Genomic DNA, 23,408 nt, shown 5'->3' with positions numbered 1-23,408 from the left:
CCATGCGTGTCAATGAAGAACAATGATACCAATCTCACTACACAGGCAATCCTTAGTACCCAGGCCTACACAGATAGCATTTAATGGCATACTGTCCATCAAGTATCATCTGGAATCTCAGCAATACCTCATCGGGCATGTTGGTTAGGGCATGTGAGGGGGGAGTGGAAGCAGAAAGACTGCATTTATGAGCAGTGTGGCTGGACCTGCAAAACAAGACATACTACTACCAAAGCATCAATCCTCTTGAATTTCCTACCTGGAGGAGGGACAGAAATGAGTTTGGGCACAAGTTATTTGTACAGGCCTGTACAGTAGGACTTTCTAGGATACGTTGCTTAGTGAGACACTTTAGGTTACCAGGTGCTACCTGACTATTCGCAGGTGAGCAAAAACAAGGCTTCAACCACGTATCCATCAAAGTATCTGTGAGGGCATCATTAGAAGGAATTAAGGACTCAGACGTTACAGCCCACACGGCATATTTGAAGTCAGAACATTTGTTGTGGTTTCAATGGAGAGCAGCTGTAACGCTAGTCCCTCCGCTGCGCTCCGAACCCCTGCTGCACATAGGGCACTATTTTATTGATGGTCCAACTGGTGAATCAAGCTCCGTCTCTGGAGAGCTATTGAGACCACTGTCACTCTGTAAATCAATGTAGAAAGCATCATCATTATAACAAGGGGGGAGCAAGCCATCCCACTCAACTTCTTGGGTACCCCCTTCTCTTGCATAGTATCAGAGTCAGAACCAAAATAAATAATGGAGCCACTTCTGGCAGTTGTGAAGAGTTGAAAAACTGGGCTAGAGTTGGGCTTCATAACAACCAGTTGCACTTATGTGATCCAGTAGAATTGTGCATTTTGGGCTTGAGCTGAAGTTAGTCAGGGTCTGACTTTGGCAGTGGGTCATCCTCAGGCACAGCATGGAAGGACCTGGCATGGCTCATGGGGGCGGAGTGAAAGTCTCTATCGCAGTTAGCACAATTCTAGAAGATGGTCTAGCTAGCTGTAATGTAAGTGGATGCCCCAGTGGTCCCAGAGGGGGCAGGGAAATGCTCACATATTTACAGCATGGCTTCTTTGAAGGCCTCAATTCAGTGTGTAGCAGATGACATTCCGAGGAATTTGGAGTAATGGGGATCAACTGAAGAATCAGTTTTGAGGCCAAAGACCTCGAAGGGGAGTGATTTACATTGTGACACTGTTAGGAAAAGCCTCTTTTTGCATGTTCACCCCCACATTTTAGGAGTGATGCAGCTGGTTTATCGACTCAGTGCACTGAGGGCTGCTGACCCGCCCTCAGTGCCAGTGTTCTCACCCCTTACAAAGTGTATGTCAAAATGTCTAGCCCTAATTGGCAGACATTGACTAACTTATAAGTTCCTAGTATGTGATACCCAGGGCATGTGTGGCAGAGTGTACACCAAGAGCTGCAGCACTGTTTGTGGCACCCTATGTGTGACCAAGCACAAAATGGCTCCCAGGCTGCCACTGCAGACTGTAACACCGCTAGTTCAATTTTGCCATTCAAACCAATGGCAAAGCCACCACTTCCATCAACAATATATGTAAGTTTTCCTTAAGGAAGGCCTATTGAGCCTTAAGGCAGAGAGCTATATATTAAGTAGGACATGCATTATTTTCAATATATGTCCTAACAGCAACACTTCAAAAGTGTTGTTTTGCTGTGAAAGAGTTAGTAGCCCCATTGGCTAACACAGATTTAGCAGCTGACCCCCTCAGTCCGGCTAACATCGGAATGTGACTACTTAGATGGGTACTCTAAGGTTTCAAATTAATCACGGCATTAGATCCAACTTGATGCCCATAGAGAATTTTATATATCTATTGGGCAAGTTACATTCCTTCATTAATGCCTTATCTGGTAGAGACATAATCTAGCCGCAGATTTCTTACCTTAGAATATCCCAGGTGTCGGGCTGTATCTGGAAAACCTTTGCTTGCGCCATACCCTAGCGTACTGATAAGTGGCGTCGGTCGGCTCCAAGCGACGTCGTCGGCATCGTCTGCGCCGGTAGGGACGTCTGCATTACCTATATAGGCACTACTTCGACGTGCTGATGTCAGTTCCTTTCCACAACTTTCCACACCCGGTGTACAGAGCCATGAAGTGCACTGACAGTGATGTGTTTAGAACAACTAGGGCCCTGAAGGGACCAGCCCCGACACTAAAAACCTGTCCTGAGAGCGGGGAGGATGGGCAGGTCATTAATAAACCTGCAGCTAGATTATGTCTCTACCAGATAAGGCATTACCAAAGGTAAGTAACTTGTCCATGTGTTAGAGACATCTAGCCGCAGATCCCTTACCTTAGAATAGATATCCCGGCAATACCATTCCCGGAAGGACTGCGGACAGGTTTAGACCAGGAAGAACTGCAGCACAGAGCAGCCAAAAAGGCCATCTCTGATGCCTTGGTTGTCCAGGCAGTAGCGCTTACTGAAAATGTGCAGTGATGCCCAAGTTACTGCGTGACAAATGTCAAGGACTGGAAATCCACGTGTCAATGCTGTGGTCGCAGCCTTCGTTCTGGTGCAATGAGCCCTTAAGCTTTCAGGAGGTTCTTGGCCACAGCGTAGCAAATTTTGATGCAGAGGACGACCCATCACGAGACAGTCCTCTTCTGCACCGCATGACCTTTCTTTGATCCAACGTACCCCACGAAGAGTTGGTCATCCAACTGGAGTTCTCTAGTGCGGTCAAGGTAGAACGACAACGCTCTTTTTGGGTCCAGTCGGTGGAGTCGCTCCTCCTCTTTTGCGGAGAAGCACTGAAAGTGGGCAAGGTGACTGATTGCCCCATGTGAAATGGTGTTACCACTTTCAGCAAGAAAGAGGTCCTAGTACAAAACTTATCAGGGAAATTGGTCAGGTAAGGAGGCTTGGATGACGGAGCCTGCAGCTCGCTCACCCTACTGACAGAAGTTACTGACACTAAAAAGGCTGTTTTGAGGGTCAGCAGTCAGAGAGGGCAATTGTGCAGAGCTTTGAATGAAGCACATAAGAAGGTGAGAACCAAATTAAGACCCCACTGAAGCTTGATAAAATGGGATGGTGGGAACAGATGTACAATCCCCTTAAGAAATCGATATACAATAGGAGATTATATTAAATTAAGAGGGTTGGTCTGGCAGCCTCAATAAGGCAGACAAGGCCGAAAGGTACCCTTAAAGACTGCCCAGAGCAGAGGCCTGCTGGGCAAGTGTTAAAATAAACAAGAAGACTTGAGAGAGAGGAGCAGAAAGAGGGTCAATTGACCGGTCTACATAATATTCCACAAATTTGTTCCACCGGCCAGCGTATAGAGGGACTCTTGGCTGCCAAAACAACATTACAGACTTCGAGAGGAAGGTTGAAAGTTATCGCTGCTGCTGCTCAATCTCCATGCAAGATGGCATAGAGTTGACAGGTTCGGGTGGAGGACCCTCCTCTGCTGCTGCGACAAGATCCTCCCGAAGGGGCAGGCTGATCGGAGGATTGATGCTCAATTATAGAAGCTCGGGATACCAAACTTTCCATGCCCAGTCAGAGCCACAAGAATAACTTTTGCTCGGCGCTCGTGATCTTCTTGAGCCCCACTTGAGACTAAAAAGTCTCTGAGCGATAGCTGCCTTGGCAACTCCAATGTTGATTGCTCTTGGCCGAGGCAAACAGATTTGACCAAGGCTCTCCCCACAGCTGAAAAAGACTTTGCAACACCTCCCGATGGTGGTGTCCATCGTGATCCGCTAGGAATCGACAGCTGCGTTTGTCCGCCCTGGCATTCAGGGAAACTGCCAGGTGCTGAATCACCTTTTTGTTCCAGCAATGTCCATAGACGCAGGCCCCTTGGTCCACAACTCCACCCCACCATGTTTGTTGCAGTACCACATGGTGTTGTCTGTGAACATCTGAAACAGCTTGCCCATGATGAAAGGAAGGAAGGAAAGTTTTCAATGAAAATTGAATTGCTCGGAGCGCCAGCAAGTTGATGTGGAGTCTGGATTCCACCTGACACCAGAATCCTCTGATCTCCACCTCTCCCACCCACATAGCTGCCCCATCCCAGGAGTGACGCACCTATCACTACTATGTGATCTGGTTGGGTAAGGGAGAGGGTTCTGCCTCTGACCCAATCATGGTTGGTCAGCCACCACTGCAGGTCCTGTACAGTTCCTTCCAAGATCTGGACCATGTCAGAGATTCCCCTGATGCTGCGCCCACTGGAACTTCAGGTCCCACTGAAGAGCCCACATATGCCATCTGGGATGTGTCACTAGCATCCCAGCAGCCTCAGAGTCATTCTCACCGAAATCCAGGAAAGAGGTTGAAACATTGGTATCAAAGACTGAATATCCTAGACTTACCACTCGGGAGGATAGGCCCGGAACTGCACTGTGTCCTGAACAACTTCAATGAAAAGGAGGGACTGAGAGGCAGTCAGGTGTGACTTTGGCACGTTGATAGTGAACTCCAGCAAAAGCAGGAGGTTTGCTGTAGTCTGGAGGTGACAGACTCACCTTAAACAGCCAGTCGCTAAGATAGGGGACAACTGGCACCCCTGATCTGTGAAAATGAACTGTGACCAAAGCTATCACCTTGGTGAACACCTCAGGGGCGCTAGTAAGCCAAAGAGGAGTAACGTAAACTGAAAGGTAGCGCCAATGGGCAGGCAGGACGGGAATGTGTAAATAGGCGCCCTGCAAGTTCAACGATTCCATCCAGTCTCTGCAGTATAGGGCAGACAAGATCTGATCCAGAGTGAGCATTTTGAACTTTTCCTTTTTGACGAAGTAGTTGAAGGGCTCGTAGAGCTACAATAGGAGGAAGGAATTTGCCTTTTTTCGGGACCAGAAAATAGCGGGAATAGCAACCACAGCCTATTTCTGGTGCTGGAACACTCTATGGCTTCCTTGGCCAAGACAGCCCTGACTTTCCTCCGGAAGCAAGTTAAGGTGGTCCTCCGTCAGCTAGTCATAGGTCGAAGGCATAAAGGAAGGGGTAGTCTTGAAAGGTAGGGAGTAGCCCTTTGAGACTTTCTCAACAACCGCCTTGTCCGACATGGCGTTTTGCCAGTTGTGGAGGTGATGGCTGATACTGCCACTAGCCGGCCACCCATGATCCTGAAGGGCTGGACTAGGAAGGTTTAGATGCTGCAGGTGGTGGAGTGAACTGACTGGACTGACTGGCCCTCCGGCTCATGAGATACAAGGAGCCGCACCGACGGCTAAGCAGAGGTTGATGAACTTGCGTGGTTTGGTGGCTGGGGTGGCTAGCACGGCTGAAAGCCCCTTCCATGGCCACGAAAGGGACGAAAAGCAGACGGGAGAATGGGTGATCACCGAGAGGCCCAAGGACTTGGCGATAGCCCGCATATCCTTAAAGCGATCCAGGGCCATGTCTGCCTGGTCTCCGAAGAGACAGGTGCCATCAAAGGGCATGTCCATAAAGGAAGCCTGGATATCCCCAGAAAAGACTGAAGTCCTCAGCCAGGCTTGGCATTGAATAGCCACCGTAGATGACATTGTTCTGCCCAGCGAGTCAGTGGTTTCACGTCTTGCGCAACCAATACTGCTTGAGAGAGAAGGGCCTGAGTCTCATACGGAACCTGTGGTAGCACCTGCGCAACCATTTCCCACATAGAGTGGGCTTAACGGCCCAAAAGGCATGCAGTGTTCACTGATCGCAAGGCTGGCAGAAGAAAACATATCTTCTCATCCCAACTATCCAGCCTCTTAGATTCGCTGTCCGGGGGTCAAGATGGGAATGCACCCTGTGAGGTAGAGGCTTAGACCACCAAGCTCTCGGGGGTAGGATGATTGGTGAGGAATTTAGGGTCTCCTGGTGCAGGGCGATGACAGAGGGCGATGTTTCTATTAACAGGAGCCTCGCTTCTGGGCTTGGACCAGGCACCCATAAGGATATCAGTTAAGGCTTCATTGTAAGACAGGAGGAGTTCCAAGGAAGAGATACCCGGCTGCAGGACCTCTGTCAAGATGTTAGTCTTCACGTCCACCGTAGGAAGCAGAAGATCCAGGACCTCGGCTGCTCTTCTCACCGCCATATCGTATGAAGCTTCCTCCCCCATAGTCACAGTAGGGGTGAAAGCAGGACAAATCCAGGGAGGTATTCAGTCCACTGGGCTCACCCAGTTCTTTATACCAGTACATTGTGAGCTCAGGCTGGCTTTGTAAAGTGTCCAGACGCCTCCCAATCCTCCTCCATTCCTATCCCCTCAAAGTAAGGCTGAGGAACTGACCTAGGACCCAAGGGTGCTGTCAGCGCGTGAATCAGTGTCAAAAGGTGAAGATCTGGCTCGTCAGGGATAAGGATGGGACTGGCGCGTCAGGAGGTACCGGTGGCTTTGGAAGTCTAAATGTGGGGGCCCGCACCGGGGAAGGTCGCAGGGGTATGGACTAGCAGCAGGCTCCACAGAACGAGGCCTAGAGGTTCTAGTCGCTTCTGTCGTGTTGCCCAACGTACATGAAGAAGAGGAAGCCCACTTTAACTTCTTGTGTTTCTAATGCCTCGTACCCGACTGATTCGATGACTTTGAGAAGGGGGACAAGGCCTTAAGACTCCCAGAACAGTGTCCGGACCTGCCTATGACCTGGACCATCAACAGAGGGTAGCTCTCTTCATGGATCTTCCCTAGCTGGCGCGGAAAGAAAAGAACCATCAGCTCACCGAGATGGCGCCTTTATAGGTGATGCAGAAATCACTTCCGGCGCAGCGGACGAGACGACGTCACGCAGAGCCGAATGACGCCACCTACCGACACGCAATGGTATTGCTCCAGCAAATGTTTTCTGGATCCAGCCTGACGCCTGGGATATTCTATGGTAAGGAATCTGCAGCGAGATGTCTCTATCAGATAAAGAAATGCAACTTTTAGAAAGTTGCCACTCTGTAACCCAGTTTTTCCAGTGGCCTCACAGGGGCACTGACTACTAGACAGGTTTCTGGCCTCCTGGGGAGTCGGATGAATGACTCCCAGGATAGGGAACAATGGCAGCCTGCTTTAGGGCAGGTGTCACCTCCCCTTCGCATGATGCCACTCAGGGTGTAAGCCCAAAAAAGAAGGTTCAAAGGCAAAGCTGCCTTTGGTGGACAAATGGCGCTCACACTCCTGAGAGGCTGCCCTTTGTTCCGGGTAATAGGCTGGAAGCAGGGACAGAAAGGGGAAAAGAGTGCTTAAACTGGTTTTCCCGTGGGCGCGTAGACAACACGTAGCCATACCTCTAGGGTGGGGCTACCAAGCAGCTCCCAACATTCAATGACGGGTTCAGCCAGAAAGTCATCATCAAGAGGGAGGGAACCTTGTAGCCCATTGGCTAGTCACCGCACAATCTCCCGGGGCACTTTCTGAGCATAAATATGGCATCGCTTACACCCTGATCATCAGATCATGCCGGAATTGGAAAGAGTAAGGAAGAAGGAATGCCCTGGACTTGGCAAATATAGGCTACACAGTCTGCTGAACTGAACCTGCTGCAGCTTGGATTAGCGAAGAGAGGACTGTGCCTGGGGCTCCTGGCTTTGGACAAAGTCGCTCCCAAGCCCCAGACCAAAGAAGTGACACCAAGGGTCAGTCAGCTGACCCCCTGGAACTAGCCCCAGGGCCATCAAGGCTGAAGTAGCCCACACTGGCAAGTCAGAAGCCACTCCACAAAAATCATAGCTGACTGGCACTGGGCACCCCAAGAGACGGATCCTTGAAGCCAAAAGTTGCACCCGAGTCGGCCAGACCCGGGAGTGTCGTCCGAGTTCAGATTGGTCGCCCAAGATGTACTCCAGCCTCCATCAAGGGATCTCACTGAGACAGCTGTGGATGGAGGCTGTTAGCCCAGCTGCAACTGGCCTTCTACTGTCTCAAAGAGGACTTCAAGGGACGACAACCTTGCCTCACCTGACCTGTGGACCGAGGAATAACAGCAAAGGCACCACCCCACAGCACCCAGAGCTTCCTTGAGCATCTTCCATTTCCTGCATCCGCAGCATCAGGACAACAGGTAACTGTCCAGATACTCCTTATTGGCCTGTCAGACTCGGTCGACTAAGTCAAGCCAGAGTAGTCAAACAAATCTCTTAGAAACTTTTCAAAAGAATACAAACTTTACAGTTACCAATGCTTGTTTGTGGTTAAGCCGTTAAATACGTTTTCTTTAAAAATCTCCTGAACCCTCTGGTGGATTTTGCCTGTCTTGGTCTCTAACAAGTCATAAAAATATCATAAATGTTTTATAAATTGGTGTCGTATTTCTTTTGTGTTTTGTGGATTTCTTATTTCGTTGTTTGGTACATTTAAATGCTTTACACGAGTTGCTTTGTGTAAGCCTTGCTGCTCAAAGCCATTGCTACACAGGGTGGAGCTCAAACGTTTTACAAATGAACCTAACTGGACCCAAGATGTTTTTAGCAAGTGCATTTCACGGTAAGGCTGCACAGCCATACCATATAATGCACCCAAAGCCTCACAGATACCGTTTTACCTTCTACTTGGATTCAGAGTAGCCAGATGGGGTGGAGTCCTGCTTCTCTTTCTTACGCATGCACTTGGACTGACTGGAGAACTTTGAGTGTAAAGTTAACAGTCGCAGGAGCAGCCTAACAACAAAATCTGGGCCAACAACTTGAAGCGTCAGCGAGACCTATGTGAAGGTTGCAAATTTGCCTTGTGTTCAGCCACATTCAACTTGCCTCCCAGTCATGGATCATCTTTGAGGGCACACATATTAAATGGCAGGGTTGTGTCCCGAACCCAGAGACTAAAGACACCTCATGCAGGTCTGTGAGCAGCACCTGCTTCCTGCAGTCGTGGGTCAGCTAGAAACTTGTCATTTTCCGTAGGGACAATGTTCTCTGGCACACCCAGATATCACTTAGATATAGGGCCAGATGTATCAAGCTACATTGCGTTAGAAAACACTGAAATTTACAGAATTTCGGAGTTTGCGATCGCAATTTAGCTGTATACTATGTAGGTAGGCAAAGACCTACTTGCAAAATAAGGAATCGCAAAAATTGTGATTCCTTATTTTGAGCAAGCATTTAGAGAATTGCAATTTGCGATTCCCTAAATGCTATGCTGGTAGGCATCGCAAATTGTGATATTGCCTTAAGGAATCGCAAATTACCACCAACTTCAAGTTGGTGGTAATTTGCGATTTCCTTTTCCAAGTGCCATGTGGCACACATACATGCCCTTAGGGCATGTATGTGCGCCACATGTGCACACATGCACATTTCAGAGGTGCAACAAGGTGTCCTTTTGGAACCCTGGCACCCTTGAAATTGCGTGCGCAATTTGCGAGTACCTATTGGGTACTCGCAAATTGTGCGCGCAATTCCCATTCATTGCTATGGGCCAAGCTATTCATTCCTATGGGCCTATTGGCCCATAGGAATGAATGGGAAGCCATTCCTTAATTGCGACTCGCAATTTGCGAGTCGCAATTAAGGAATGCGAGGCAATCTCAAAAAAATTGCCATTTTTTATTTACATACCATTTTGCGATTCACAAATAACGATTCTCTAAAAATCGCTATTTGAGAATCGCAAATGCATTCATTGATACATATACCCCATAGTCCGCAAACGACAAAAATGGAAGTGAAGCTTCAGATATGGGTAGGGAGATGCAAAAAGAAAGGAACCTATGTCAGTGCACAGCAGTGGAGCATGCATGAGGCTCCGCTGTCCCTTTCGGCACAGTATGAAGCCAGAGAAAAGCCTCACGGTGCCACCTGGTGGCGCACTGGAGCACTGCTGTAAAAAGTTTCTGGATCCAGTGTGGCACCTGGTCTAATGTGAGGAATCTGTGGTTTGAAGTATCCATAAGGAGACGTACCTAGACTTTAACGAACCCCCATGGAAACAAGTCATGTCGGCGAAACATACCCTGGTCCCCCTTATGTACGGACAAGTGAATGTAACTGAGCGCAACTATTATGGCCCCACGGGTCTGTATGCAAGCCAACATGCTTCCCAATTTCTTCACAAGTAAGCTAGTCGTATGTTAGTTTGATAAGCGATCAAAGGATTTATAACTATCAGAGCCTGTCTCCTTGTTCTTCTTACACCCCCTTCTTCCTGTCTTTTTCTGTCACCCTTTCTCTTGTTTTCAGTAAATAATGTCATGTGGGATTAGCTAAGTAAATGTGTCATAGTGCCTCTGGGCACTGTTGTATAAACTGCGATTGGATAACCTTGTAACAGAAATGGTAATGTTTTTGCATAAAAATAAATAAAACACTTTTGAAATAAAAATTTTTTTTTAAAAAAGAAGTATCCATAAGAAAGACACATGCATCCTTCTGGCTTTGCGATACTTGTGACACTTTCTATTGAAGAGGCAGAGTCTTATTCAAGGCACAGTGCATACGGCTACTTTCAGCAACCGATTTGTTTAAGTGCGAGAGAAGCTCTTCATAAAACAATGTGTCATCAGATAAGGATAGCAGGGATCATTACTATCCACAGCACAGACAAGGACTGCCCCATATTGATACACGAGGGTCGGATGCATGCCAGGTTTCTAGAAATCCTACATGGAAACGTAGATACGTTTACTCCTAAGAAAAATCTTTCAGAGTCTGTGGTTTTCTTGAAATATGGCAGCGCAGTCCGGGTCTAGACAGGATCATCATCGCCCGCTTGAGGCTAGGCTGGGCCACCCCTCTTGGCTTGAAGATTAAAGTATGGCTCTTATTGTCTTACTCTACTGAGGAGGAGAACTCCTTTTTTTCATGGACTCTGGTTGGCCACCTGAGTGCATATCTTTTGGCATTACTACGTTCCTACATTTAATCTTCTGGGGGGCTTATTTTTTATCATCACTTCTCCTTGGGTCCATCTGGTTCATCATGCGGAAGAGGAAACAACCTAGTACAAAAACTTGTGCTGAATCTAAAGGCACCAGTCTGGACTCTTTTCTGGCACAGGCAGTTAGGGTGATTTCTGGAGATCGATTTGGCTGGCAGACAACTTTTCTGGGATATTTGTGATTGACCATCAACCCCTTCAACGACAACCAAAGGGTCTATAGAACTGAGCAGGGAACCGGACAGAGGCAATGACTATTATTAGTTTGTTACACCAGCCGGAAATACCTACCCAGGAATAATCACATTAGAGCAGGAGTGGCCCATCAACTAAAACGGGAGAAAAGGGCCAAGCGTCCCTCTCGCCAGCATGGAGGGGCCGTCAAGGTCCTCCGAAACAGAACCTAGATGTAATGGCAGAGAACATGAGGCGGGGGCGGCTCTCTAGCTGGGATCCTTTCTTTGAGAAACTCAAGGGTGTAACTGAATCTTGCATTACATTATAGGTAATGAAATTGAGAGTCCTGGAGAAAAAAAAAATCTAAATTGGTTACCCACTGTGAGACGGCCCCACAAAGGCCCAGACCAAAGAACCTTCCCCTGATCCAATATATGTTGCCAACCCTGCGCCTGCCACCACCAAACAAACCTGTGATACAAACTCTCCCAGCCAAATTAGGAACAACTAAATGAATGCAACAAATAATACTATTGCTGTTGACAGAGGAAGAGAATCAACATAGGTCTCCTAGACTAGACCAGCAGGTGGGCATTGCTCTAAGGCCCTACACTCTTCGTCTTTCCCCCGAAAGCTGCCCATATGTGGTTGTAATGGCCAACATTCCACTGCTATCAGTTTCTACTGAGGAATCTATTACTCCCCCAAAAAATATGGTGTGCCACCTGCTAGTAAAACAGACTTTAACACAGCAGAATATGGAAACATTCTATTTGTTAAAAGAGTTGATTGGATAGGGACAGCAGACAAAATTCAGAGGGGTTGCCTAATTATACCCTGTAAATGTCAGGACCTAGCAGGCACCCGTATGGCGCAAAAGCCACTTGGCATTTGCATGGGTGAGCATATCAGTTTATTACCTTTACTCTTTTTACTACAAGCACCTGCAATGCAGTTCTGTTCCTCCTCCACCTGTTCTCTCATACAATGCTGCTACATCTGTAAGGGTGTTAATATCCTGGCTGGAAACTGCTTTATCCCCTCTCGGATATGAATGAAATGGACATGCAACAAAGACATCAGCATAAATGAGGGGACTCCTTTATTTATAGACAACAAGAAATCCAGAGCAACTAATCGACGATTGCGTGTGGCCTTACTATCGCACATTTAAAATGAGGGCAGATTGCAAACTGACCATCAGGAAGACGAAGTTAGCAAACAGAGAGGAAGCTTGGGAAAATCTCATGAGAACTAATAAAGATAAGAGGTTTCTGGAAAAGCAATAATTAGAACAAACATTATGCATTTCAATCTGAGTGTTTAGGAATGAATATTAATGCTGATCTATGGGTGGAACGTTTTAAGATTATCTATTGCTTTGGGACAGAACGGGGAGATAGATCAGTAGAAGTACGACCATATTTCCCTTTAGATATCAGATTTAAAGTCCATGAACGCATCAAAGCTATAGTCATAATCCAACACGTAAGGCCCTTGCTTAAACGGGGTCTCGATGGAACTCTACAAGGAAAATATTGCACTCTGGATACGAATAATTGCCAAGGGACTTTACTCAGCAGTTTGCACTAAATTGCTCAGTTCCTGGCACACAGAAGTTATAGTCCCTATGTGCAAAAAGGGTAACAGACAAGAGCCTCGCCGCTATAGGCCAATCTTACTGCTAGATTGCACTGTCAAGGTAGTAGGCCGTACAATTCTACGCAGGTTAGAAGTCTGGATGGAAGAGACAAATGCATTAGGACGGTTCAATATGAGTTCAGGGAGTGGCTTGGCACACAAGAGCAGTGTCTAAATTGACATCTAATCATAAATAAATTTACAGTAGCCAAGAGGGGAGGCACTCTATCTTTCTTTCATGGATCTTAGCAGTGCATTTGGCAGGGTTACTTGGCCCGAAGCTATGGAACACGGTTTCCCCTCTAGGCCTGGCCAGGGGGGGTCATGGCATCAGTAAGGGGAGAGTGCATTGAGGTTTGTGAATTTGATCAGGGAGTTTGCCAAGGCTCTGTTCTGGCCCCTATAATGTTACTTTTATCCATAAATGGGCTGAATGCCTTTATGCTTTTCTCAGGGAAGGATATGTCAAAGGTCAAATCAACGCCTGTCTCCACCCTACTATATTGCAGATGATGCAGTTTTGCTCTCACAAACACCTAATGGAGTCAGAGGTCTAAACAATTACTTTGTTAATTTCATGGTTTACTTGGATCTCGAGACCAAAATCTTGAAAACTCCCTATGGTATGTGGCAGACAACAAAGTAAAATTAGACCCATTTTCATTAAATGTAAGTTTATTAAAAAAAAGATAGTAATTTTGCGTGCTTGGGGATCACTTGATTCATTCAGTTCTTGGTTACGATGCTTCTCAAACAGACGCCTCCGATGTAACCACTCCATTGGGACTCTGTTTGATTTTGTTACCATTATCAGGAACAAACCTCTTTTAACTCTACTGGAATCATATAAGCACAAAGGCCTACCAATATTGTCTTATTGAGCAGTTATTTAGGGCTATTGTGATACTATCCAGCTACAGCTCGAGGAAAATCGATTTTGTCGGTGCCTATTAGGCCTATCCCCCTCTATCCTCATTTTCTTCACGAGGAATTAGGCCTTACATACGTAGAAGATATGAAATTAGTTTCATTCCTTCTGTTGCTATCAATTTGGGGAAACAAGCATGCCACTCTTAATCGAGAGTTCACAGCTGATTGTTTAGCAAGTGATATAAGGCGTGTGATCCCCTGGCTCAGGTACATCAAGAGAACTGCTGAAACCTGAGCGGGTTACATCACCTCACCTGATCACTGACCAGAGCTAGAAGAGTGCAAAGAAATGGACAAAACCATCCTTCTTGATGATGCTATTACACCAACAACTATTGGGGAGGAGTCTTGCCCGATTCTGGTCTTTAACCCATGGGCGAGTCGCTCGACTGGGTTTCGCTTGGGCTCTATAACGAAGCCATCTCTGTTTCCCTTTGGGCCAATAGGATTCCTCATCCATAATGATTTGCACCTGTGATGAAATCTCCACTTTGTTTTCTTCTGTATATTTAACAAACCTTTTATACAGCAATATTTATTACCGGTTCTTAAAACGTGTATTTTATTAGTGTAAGCCAGCATGTTCTTTATCAAGGATTTTGCCCAAACCAGCTGTCTGTGTACTCTGTGGGGTGTTTCTTAAAGTGTGGAATACCTCACCATAAATCGACGAATTTTTGATTTTATGTAATTGTGTAGCATGTCTGTAAACTGTTAAACAGTTTTCATTCATTTTTTAATGTATGTTTTTAGGATTATTAGACAATAACTGACTAAAGTCTTTTGGCTGATTGAAAATCTGGCACAAACCGAGCCCTGGGGCAGTTTCATGATCCTGTTCCTTGTGCTGCAGACACAGGAGGGATAGGTGCATTTCTTTTCCCGTCCTCAGTGCACACATGAACTCTAAAAATCTCTAAGCTAGTGTGTTGTGTGGAAACAGCAGAACGAAAAAACACATGGCGGCAACATCCTCTTCAGGTTTCCGAGCTCTCGGTCAGTGTAAAAAACACGTAAACCCCTTCTGCGTCGACACAGTGCAAAGAATGGGATCACGATACAGCCCAGGAGAACGAATGTTAAACCGTCCCATGCTAACCACGGTTAGAAGCAGGTAAATAGGGCCTGGTTGATCTAACTTGGAACAACCAGGCCCTATTTACTTAGGTTAACCACTCACTAGTTTCATATCCCAAACTGCCTGAAGCTCACTAAACTATACATATGGAGGTTGGATACAACAAGTTCAGACTGCCCATTGTGGCAACTGGGCTGTCCGTTTCCAGGTGTTTATTGTATTCCCCCACAGGTGTGTGTTTTCTCATTCCTCCGGACCATCTCTCGAACACAAAACCATGAACTATTAACTCTTCAAATCGTCACGCATCATAGGATTTAAAGATATCTGGTCTAAACGAAGATCTGGAACAAACGTAACAAAAACACTTCAACAATTCCACATACTAGAAACCACGTTAGAGTAGGAGTAGTGCTTTTATAGCATGGAAGCGAAGAACAGGCTGCAGACATATGCTTTCTTTCTCTAAAAGTACGGATTTCCAGTAGAACTGTCCAAAACCTTGAGGTTAGGAAGGTACTTGCAAAGCCATGCGGAGAAAGTCACCGATTTGAGCTTTCCTTCTGTGAGCACATCTTCATACATTGATGATGTCACAAGTGGCTCCAAGCCCCCCTCAGAAAGGACCACTACAATCCCTTCTTGGTACCACCCAATGATTGTTTCAGAAAGCATACTTGTGGTTATTGAATAGCTTTAAAAAGCACTCAGCCACAGTTAAGTACACAATAGACTCTTTCTTTAAAGGTCAAAGGTAGCCAAAAGCATGCATTGCAAAGCGTTGATGGGTTCCATTCCAGCATGCTGTACCTTGCTGGCCTCCAGCCATGCTTGTGATGAGTGGCACTCACCCTTGTGAATGAATATCAGTGAGGTGGGGGATCCTGTGCAGAGCACCTTTACACAATGAAAGAACTGTTCAAAAGAGGTGACTGAGCAGGAATTAAACAGAATGATCATCTGTTGATCAATGGGGAATGGAGGCCGAGCTTCCTGGCACAATTGTTTGCCAACCTCCAGCAGATACAAGAATGATCAATAACTATTTATAACGCACACAAGTGGACAATGGTTGAGCTCTTCAGACAACTCACAACAGGCTGGTAAAAGGAGTACCACTCAACCTGATAATAGTAATATCTATTATTTATAGTGCTATGAAATCTCAAGATTATACTGTGCTCTTTGAAGCACTAAACCGTACGAGACGATACTTTCTAGAACCACATCACTCAAACCACAGATCCCACATCTGGCTGCTGCAATATTTGCATCTGCGGGTACAAAGGAGTTCAGGGGTCATCTTGATCGTGGACACTGCCGTCCCCGCAGAAAAGCTGGATAACTAAAGACCACCTATAACCATTCGCTCCCGAATCCAAAACCTAGCCCTTGAAAAAATTAGAAAGGGACACGGGTATGCGGCTTGTCGTATTTTTACTAACCACTCAACATTTGTACATTAATGTTCGATAACTGCCTGTAATGATCAATATTAGTAAGGAAGCAAAAGTTAACCAGGTTTATTATTTAATGTATGAACTGCAATGTTTCAAATGCAAATCACATAACTCACAAAGTAATTAAGAACAATATACACAAACATCAGCTTTTCTATAAGAGCTACATAGCTGTATATTTTACATTTTCCTCTATGTAGGAAACAACCTACATAAAGGTCGCTATTAAAAAGCTGGTGTTCAATAGGTAAAATAACATTGTGAGCAGTGCTTTTTTTTAGTCGTCATTTATAGGATTTTGCAATAAATAGGATACATCTCCTAGTACAATCAACACACATTGCCTGGATAGGGGTTGGCCCCAGATTAAGCGAAAACGGAGGAACGTTTGTGGGAGGAATAGGCTAGCATTACTGATTCCAAGAAAAAGTTCTCAATAACATGTATCTGAAGCAGTGTTACTCAAAAAAGTTAGACATCTCTCAAATGTGTTCTATCATCACAAATGGTTTCTCAAGAAGTGGTAACTAGCGAACTATTCCAGTTCTGTGGCAAATGAATGAAAATGTTAAACAGAAAACCATACCTCTGTGCCTCTGGAGAGAAGCTCTCGGACGAAAGGGAAAACTCCCAAAATGATGTCTATGCCGCTGTTATCTACGAATATTAAGGCACATTTGTGAGAGGGACCCTAGAAAACAAAAATAGTTTAAAACGCATGAAATGCGCAATGTTGCTGTTTAGGCCACAGCCTCTTGGGCGAAACACAAAAAAGGGAGAAAAAAACTTGAAATCGTCTTAATAACAAACATTTACTTTATTTAACATAATACACCATGTTCCATTCAAACCATTTCACCAGCGATGAGCTCCTCAGGCAATGGCAAATAAGGCAAACTACAGTCAAGCCGGGGAAGAAGTGCATGTCTGCAGTGCAAGCAAAGATCGTAACAAAATGACTGAACGTGCATTTATAAAAAAAAAATCCATGTGCAATGAAGCTTACAGACTTGGGCCATGCCAGCCCCAGTCTAAACACTGGGCAATAAACATGCAAAGTTTGCAGAACTCAGCAGAGGCAGAAAGATGCCATTTTATTGCGGCACAAGGTTCAATATTTTCCCACTTTTCCATTCCTGCCCCAATGTCGATTATTGCTTTAATGTTATTTAGTTTATGAAGAGGAATGTTTGAATTTTACAGTATTGCAGTTGGTAGCTGTTAGAAATGGGATTTCTGGTTGGCTAAGCCTTGCACCAAAGCCAGGCAGAAACCACCACTGTAGTCAGGGCAAGGGAGTTACACGCTGAAGATAACCCCTGCTCACCCCCTTGGTACGAGCAGTCAGGCTTATCCCAGAGGCAATGAGTAAAGCGTTTGCGCAACACACACACACAACCACACAACCACACAACCACACAACCACACAACCACACAACCACACACACACACAACCACACAACCACACACACAACCACACACACAACCACACACAACCACACACAACCACACACACACACACACACACACACACACACACACACACACACACACACACACACCAACAACAAACTAGGCACACTACAAAAGAAACTCCACACAAGGTTATATAAAAAATAGCCTTTGTATTATCATAAACACATTAGAAACATAATAACACATTTACACCGTGCCAACTGGCACTAGCCAATATTCACAGGGGATTATATACAGGACCAGGCCAATCGGCCCACAGTCAGAACCATCAAAAAATGCAGGTAAGTAAATGCAAAACACAACCAGTAACTACTGGTACAATACGGCACTTAGCATCACCTTAGGCATAAAACATCATAAGCATAAAAGCATTATACCATCTCATTAGGCCTAAACATCACAGCATGACATTTGCATTAGGCACCACATTAGCATAAACACATTATGCAATCCTCATATTAGGCATGAACCACATTAGCACTTCAGTACAGCAGGTTGGGTCAAACAAAATCCGTAGCAGAGTACCATAACAAATACTGCACACATGGCCCTAAGCATAGCACATTATGCGTAAGCATCTGCCACAGGGCACCATGGAAAACGCCTGCCACGTGTACACGTTATTAACACATTACCTTATGGCACACATACCATATGCAGGGCACGGGGGTAACGAGCCCTAGACTGCACACATTACAAAAGTCACGATTAGCTGTTCATCAGCTGAGACCATCTGCCCCTCATTCACCCCAACCAATGCAGAGGGTCACTTTAGGCAGTAACCCTCGTAGATCGCCGTGCCTAGATTATGCCACTGCGGGGGCAGACCCAACTTCACTCCCAGTGAAGCAACCCCTGCATCTTGTGGGAATGCTGGCCCCCTACTTGCCAATCCAACTGTAACAGTACTCGCATTGCCAAAGGGGTGGGGAGATGCCACTCACCCGGTCTCCTTAACTGGAGAATGCCCCCGATGCTGCCCGTGATCATGCAGTGTAGCTACAGTCAGGCCAGGGAAACAATCTGCCTCGTCAGGTACCTCCATCGAGGTTTCTCTCTGGGCCTCTTCAAAGAATGCCCCCATGGTGCTCTGGGAGCTCCCACCTCCCGGGGGAAGCCAAAGTGCCGCAGCAACACTCTCGCTCCGTCCCACTCACCACACACAGGGGGTGGAGCGGTTCAGGTCGCCATGAGCTCTCCTCCTTCTGCCGGGCCGGTTGATCTCCACGGAGCGAGATGTCCATCGACTGGCTTCCCCTCACAGGGTGAGACTCCCCTCCAGCGCTTTGCGGGACCCAGAGCGAAGTTTCCCTTCTGTTGCCTCTTTTTCCTTCAGCACACATCCTAGCGCGGGGTAGGCTCCCGCCTGGGTCTTCTGGTTGGGCGCTGCCTTTCCGGTCCCGCTTCTCCTTGGCCCCGCCCACAACCAGGCAGCTTTGCCTGCCTTCCGGATTTTCGCCGCTCGCAGCGGTAGCGGCTCCTCTTTTTCCCTCGTTTCGGGTCGCGGTGCAATGTGGGGTGGGCACCCGCTCTTTAAATAGGCATAAAAACGCGGGGTGGGCACCTGCGAATCAGATATGCATAAACGCAGGGTGGGCACCCGCTCAGGACGCCAAGAATGCGGGGTGGGCACCTGCTTCCCACGCTGGGATTCCCTCCAGACGCTCATGCAGCCCAGCACTGCAGAGCACACACGCTCCGCTCCTCTCCTCTCCTCTCCTCTGGTAAATAAAATATAGCGCTCAGCCTGTCTCCCACCTGACACAAACAGGGAGCAGGCAACCCTTCTTTTCCAGAGGTGTGCAGGCAGGCAGGAATAAAAAGTCCTGGGTGCTGGGGAGACCACAGCACAGCGCAGCCAGGCAGGCCAGCACGCAGGGACCCCCAGGAGACAGCAGCTGGGTCCCGCGGCGGTTCCTCCTGGCAGACGGTCCCCTCCAAGTAAGCACAAGTACAGCAAAAAAAAAAAAAAAAAACTCATGGGGTCACAGCCTCTACATTTATACTTAGTTTTCCTCTGTCTGCCCTGGCACAGGGCTGGGGGGAACCAGTCTCAACTGGTTCTAGGGTGTTTTGGAGCACTATGCTTACAGTGCTCACACCCTCCTTTAAGAGATGGGGCTCTGCCATCAGAAACACCGCACTGGCCTATTCAGAGTCAGGGGATTACTCCTCCCACTACTCCCAGCACAGATGTCCCATTCAGCCTAGGGCTGACTCACCCTGCCCCTTCTTGAGCCACACACACCTCACCAGCCCCTGTCACTCAAAAGCCAGACATGCAATTCACATCAGGCAGGCAGACACATAGCACACAGAAATGCCAACTTGTAAAAGTGGCATTTCTAAAATAGTTATAATACATCTGCGCACACCATTGCGTAGCATTTATTATCACTATTCCAAACATACCAATCTTGACCACGCTGCGCCTCTCATATCAGGGATTACCACTGAAACACGTATCAGGGAATCCCCAATGCATTCCTATGGGGGGGCAGCTCCACAGTAGTGAGAAACTAAAATGGCTGTTTGTCACTACCAGGACATGTCACACACTTAAGGTACATGTCCTATCTTTTACCTACAATTCACCCTGCCCATAGAGCTAGCTAGGGCCTACCTTAGGGGTGACTGACATGTAGTAAAAGGGGGGGTCACAGACATGGCACACCTTTTAGGTGCCATGTCTCAAAAGCAGTAACACTGCACGCACAGGCCCTCCAATGGCAGAGCCCTGAGATAGGTTTGCAAGGCTACTTTGGTGGGAGGCGCAATCAGCGCTGCAAGCCCACCAGTAGCATTTAATTTACCAGCCCTGGGTATAGGCGATACCACTTTACAAGGGACTGACAGGTAAATAAAATAGGCGAAACAGGTGTAGACCAATCCTTATCATATTTAACACAGAGAGCACACGCACTTTACACTGGACAGCAGTGCTAAAGTGCCCAGAGTCCTAAAACCACCAACCCATGTCAAAAAAAAGGCTAGGAGAAAGGCAAAAAGTTTAGGGATGACCCTGCAAAAAGGGCCAAGTCAAACAGTAGCATAGAACGTGTGGGTGGGTGTGCATGTATCTCTTTCTGTCTCTCTCGCTCTCTCGGTATACAGGGGAAAGAGTGAAATAGTAGCTGGATGTAGTAAGTGTTAATACATTTTGGGGGCTGAAAAAGAGAAGGTATCTGCCCCATTCAGATGCCAGTATCTGCAGGGGTTGCAGTGACTCCGACAGAAGACATGTGGTTGGTAGGATGAGTGTGAAGGAAGGTTGGTGAGAGGGAAGGATTTAAGGTGTCATGTGTAGTCTGAAGTTTGGAAGGGGGTGGGGGAGTATGGGTGGGTATAGTGATGAAGTGAGTGAGGTGCTACTAGCTTCATGAGCTGTGAGTGAAGCCTGATGAATTTGCTCCAGTCTTGTGAGTTCAGCAGAAGACAAGGGAGTACGCCTGATCAAGCGAGAGGGAGGTATGTATACAGGGTTTAGGTATGAGAAGAGTACTTTGAAAGTGGAGGTAGAAGTGTCTGGAGGACAGGGGGGAATGAGAAGGGGAGACCTGGGGAAAGGGCAGTGAGAGGGATAGCAGACTGAAGTATGGAAAAGTAGAGGACTATTGGTAGCTGCAGGATGATGCGAATGTCAAGGGTCGGTTGACGGCTCTGGTTGGAGGAACAATACGGTGGTGAGACGTACAGGTCAGTTAAAGTATTTTACTTTAAATAAAAGATTGTTTTGTGTCTGCTATTGATGAGCATTGACAGATCTATTTTCAGGTGAGAAACTGCCGGCACTGAATGAAGGGCTCCCAGGCTGGTGTTTATGTGGTTGGAGTAAAGGGAGGAGTAAGGCAGGTAGCTGCCATGTGCTGGGAGGAGGCTACCGCTGTGGAATTCAGAAGAGTATTATAGGAGACACAGGGGAAGCGGGAGGACGTGCCTGTGGGACATTGGTTTTGGTTCCAGAGTGGGAATGGCCCTGTGGGTTGTAAACTAGAGCCAAAAAACAAAAAGAGGGCTTGTGTTTGCACTGCAGTTGACACAACCATGTCATACTGTTTTTTAAAAGCTTGGTTTGTTTTGTGTTCAGAATAGTTTATTAAATTTTATATTAACAACCAGACAATACAAAAAAATAGTACAATGAAAGTACCCAATGAGAATATATGGAGATTATCAACATCAAGTTAAATTTTAACAGGTACATTGTAATATAATATAGTATTACAGAAAATTAAAAAGGGAGGGAGAAGAAACAATTATACATACGTTATTAATAATAATTAAAATAGAACTATCAAATAGAAACTATACAATAATATTGATAAATAACATAGAAAAATACATTTTAAAGACAGATAATTATCAATAGGTTTCCAAAATAAATTCTAAGAATTACAATTATGATTAACACCATTCAAGGATAAATGGGCTCCTCTTCTTGTAAAAATAACTCATGACCACCAAACATGAACAGATAATAATGAAACTTCTTTCCAACATGAGGTAATGGATTTTAAAGCTGCTGATAACAGGAAATTAAAAAGTTTAAGTCCATTAATTTTTTAGAAAGAACGAAAGATTTACAAATTAAATGATAAATCATAATGAATATTGAGTATTTTTTTTTTATAACATCCCAAACTTTAGTCCAAAATTTAAATATAGAAGGACATTCAAAAAGCATATGTTTTAACGAACCAGTATGCAAATTACAGTGCCAACACTTGGAAGTCGGAAGGAATTTATCTTGAAACAATCTCAGTGGAGACCATAGACAATTATATCAAATATGAGTTTGTTTAATAAAGAGAAACAGGTAACCATCCTGAAATATTATTATGCCAAATATTTTTCCATGTTTCGCGAGATAAAGCTCATTATTCCAAAATGTCAAAAGCACATTAATGTTGTTACCTTTAAATGTAATCATCTTTTTGTACAATATTGAAACACCATGAGACAAAGTGGAAAGAGTTTCAATATTAATTGATAAATCTGATTTAGCATTAGACGGTATATAATGAGGAAATGAATATAAAATAGAATTGCATAAAAATTCATATTTGAGGAAATCAGAGGAAAGTAAATACAACATTTTCTGTAGATCATCAAAAGAGATAAAAGCATTATTATAATAGATATCTTTGAGGCAAAAAATACCAGCTTTAATCCATGAACGCCAAAATCTAACATTTTTAGTAAGTTTTATGCGTGAATTATACCATAAAAACATATCTTCAGTAATGGACATGGCTGATTGAAAACTTTTATAGAAATCATGTAATATTAACTTGGTGGATTTTAAAATAACAGATTTATTAAAAAATATTGATTTATAGGCCATAGTTAACAAAGAAGGTAAAGGAAACTGATCTAATAAACTCTTTTCTATAGATAGCCATGCAGGGGGATTAACCAAATGAGAATGATTAAACCAAAGAGAACTTTGCTTTAATATAAAAGCTTTATGATAACAAAAAAATCTGGCACACCATAACCTCCATTACATTAAGGCAATTTTAGTTTTTTTATAACTAATACGAGGTGCTTTATTGCTGAAAAGAAATTTGGAAAGGAGTCGATCTCATCTTTATAAAAACTTCATAGGAAATTGGGTAGGCATCATGGCTAGGGAATAAAAAAGTTTTGGTGCTATAGTCATTTTTATGGAGTCCATTTTCCCCACCACGAAAGATGAAGGTAAGACCATTTGGATATTTTATCTTCAATGTTACTTAAAATAGAATCACAATTTAATGATATTGTGGTTTTCATAGAAAATGAAAATAAAATGCCTAGGTATTTAAATGTATCTCTTT

At 45.3% G+C, this 23,408-nt stretch overlaps 1 protein-coding gene across 2 annotated transcripts in view; it reads right to left on the bottom strand.

Moving 5' to 3' along the window:
• Positions 1 to 23,408, bottom strand: part of PANK4 (pantothenate kinase 4 (inactive)) — a 445,012-nt gene that overhangs the window by 68,751 nt on the left and 352,853 nt on the right. For both annotated transcript variants that reach the window (XM_085609230.1, XM_085609233.1), the window contains exon 16: positions 16,700 to 16,804. In XM_085609230.1, coding sequence (XP_085465356.1) covers positions 16,700 to 16,804 — 105 coding nt within the window. The remainder of the gene's footprint in view (positions 1 to 16,699; positions 16,805 to 23,408) is intronic.

Source organism: Triturus cristatus, chromosome 1_2, assembly GCF_964204655.1.
Source record: "Triturus cristatus chromosome 1_2, aTriCri1.1, whole genome shotgun sequence".
Lineage (NCBI taxonomy): Eukaryota > Metazoa > Chordata > Amphibia > Caudata > Salamandridae > Triturus > Triturus cristatus.
The sequence above is the reverse complement of the archived record's forward strand: the minus strand, read 5'-3'. Positions and strand labels throughout refer to the sequence as shown.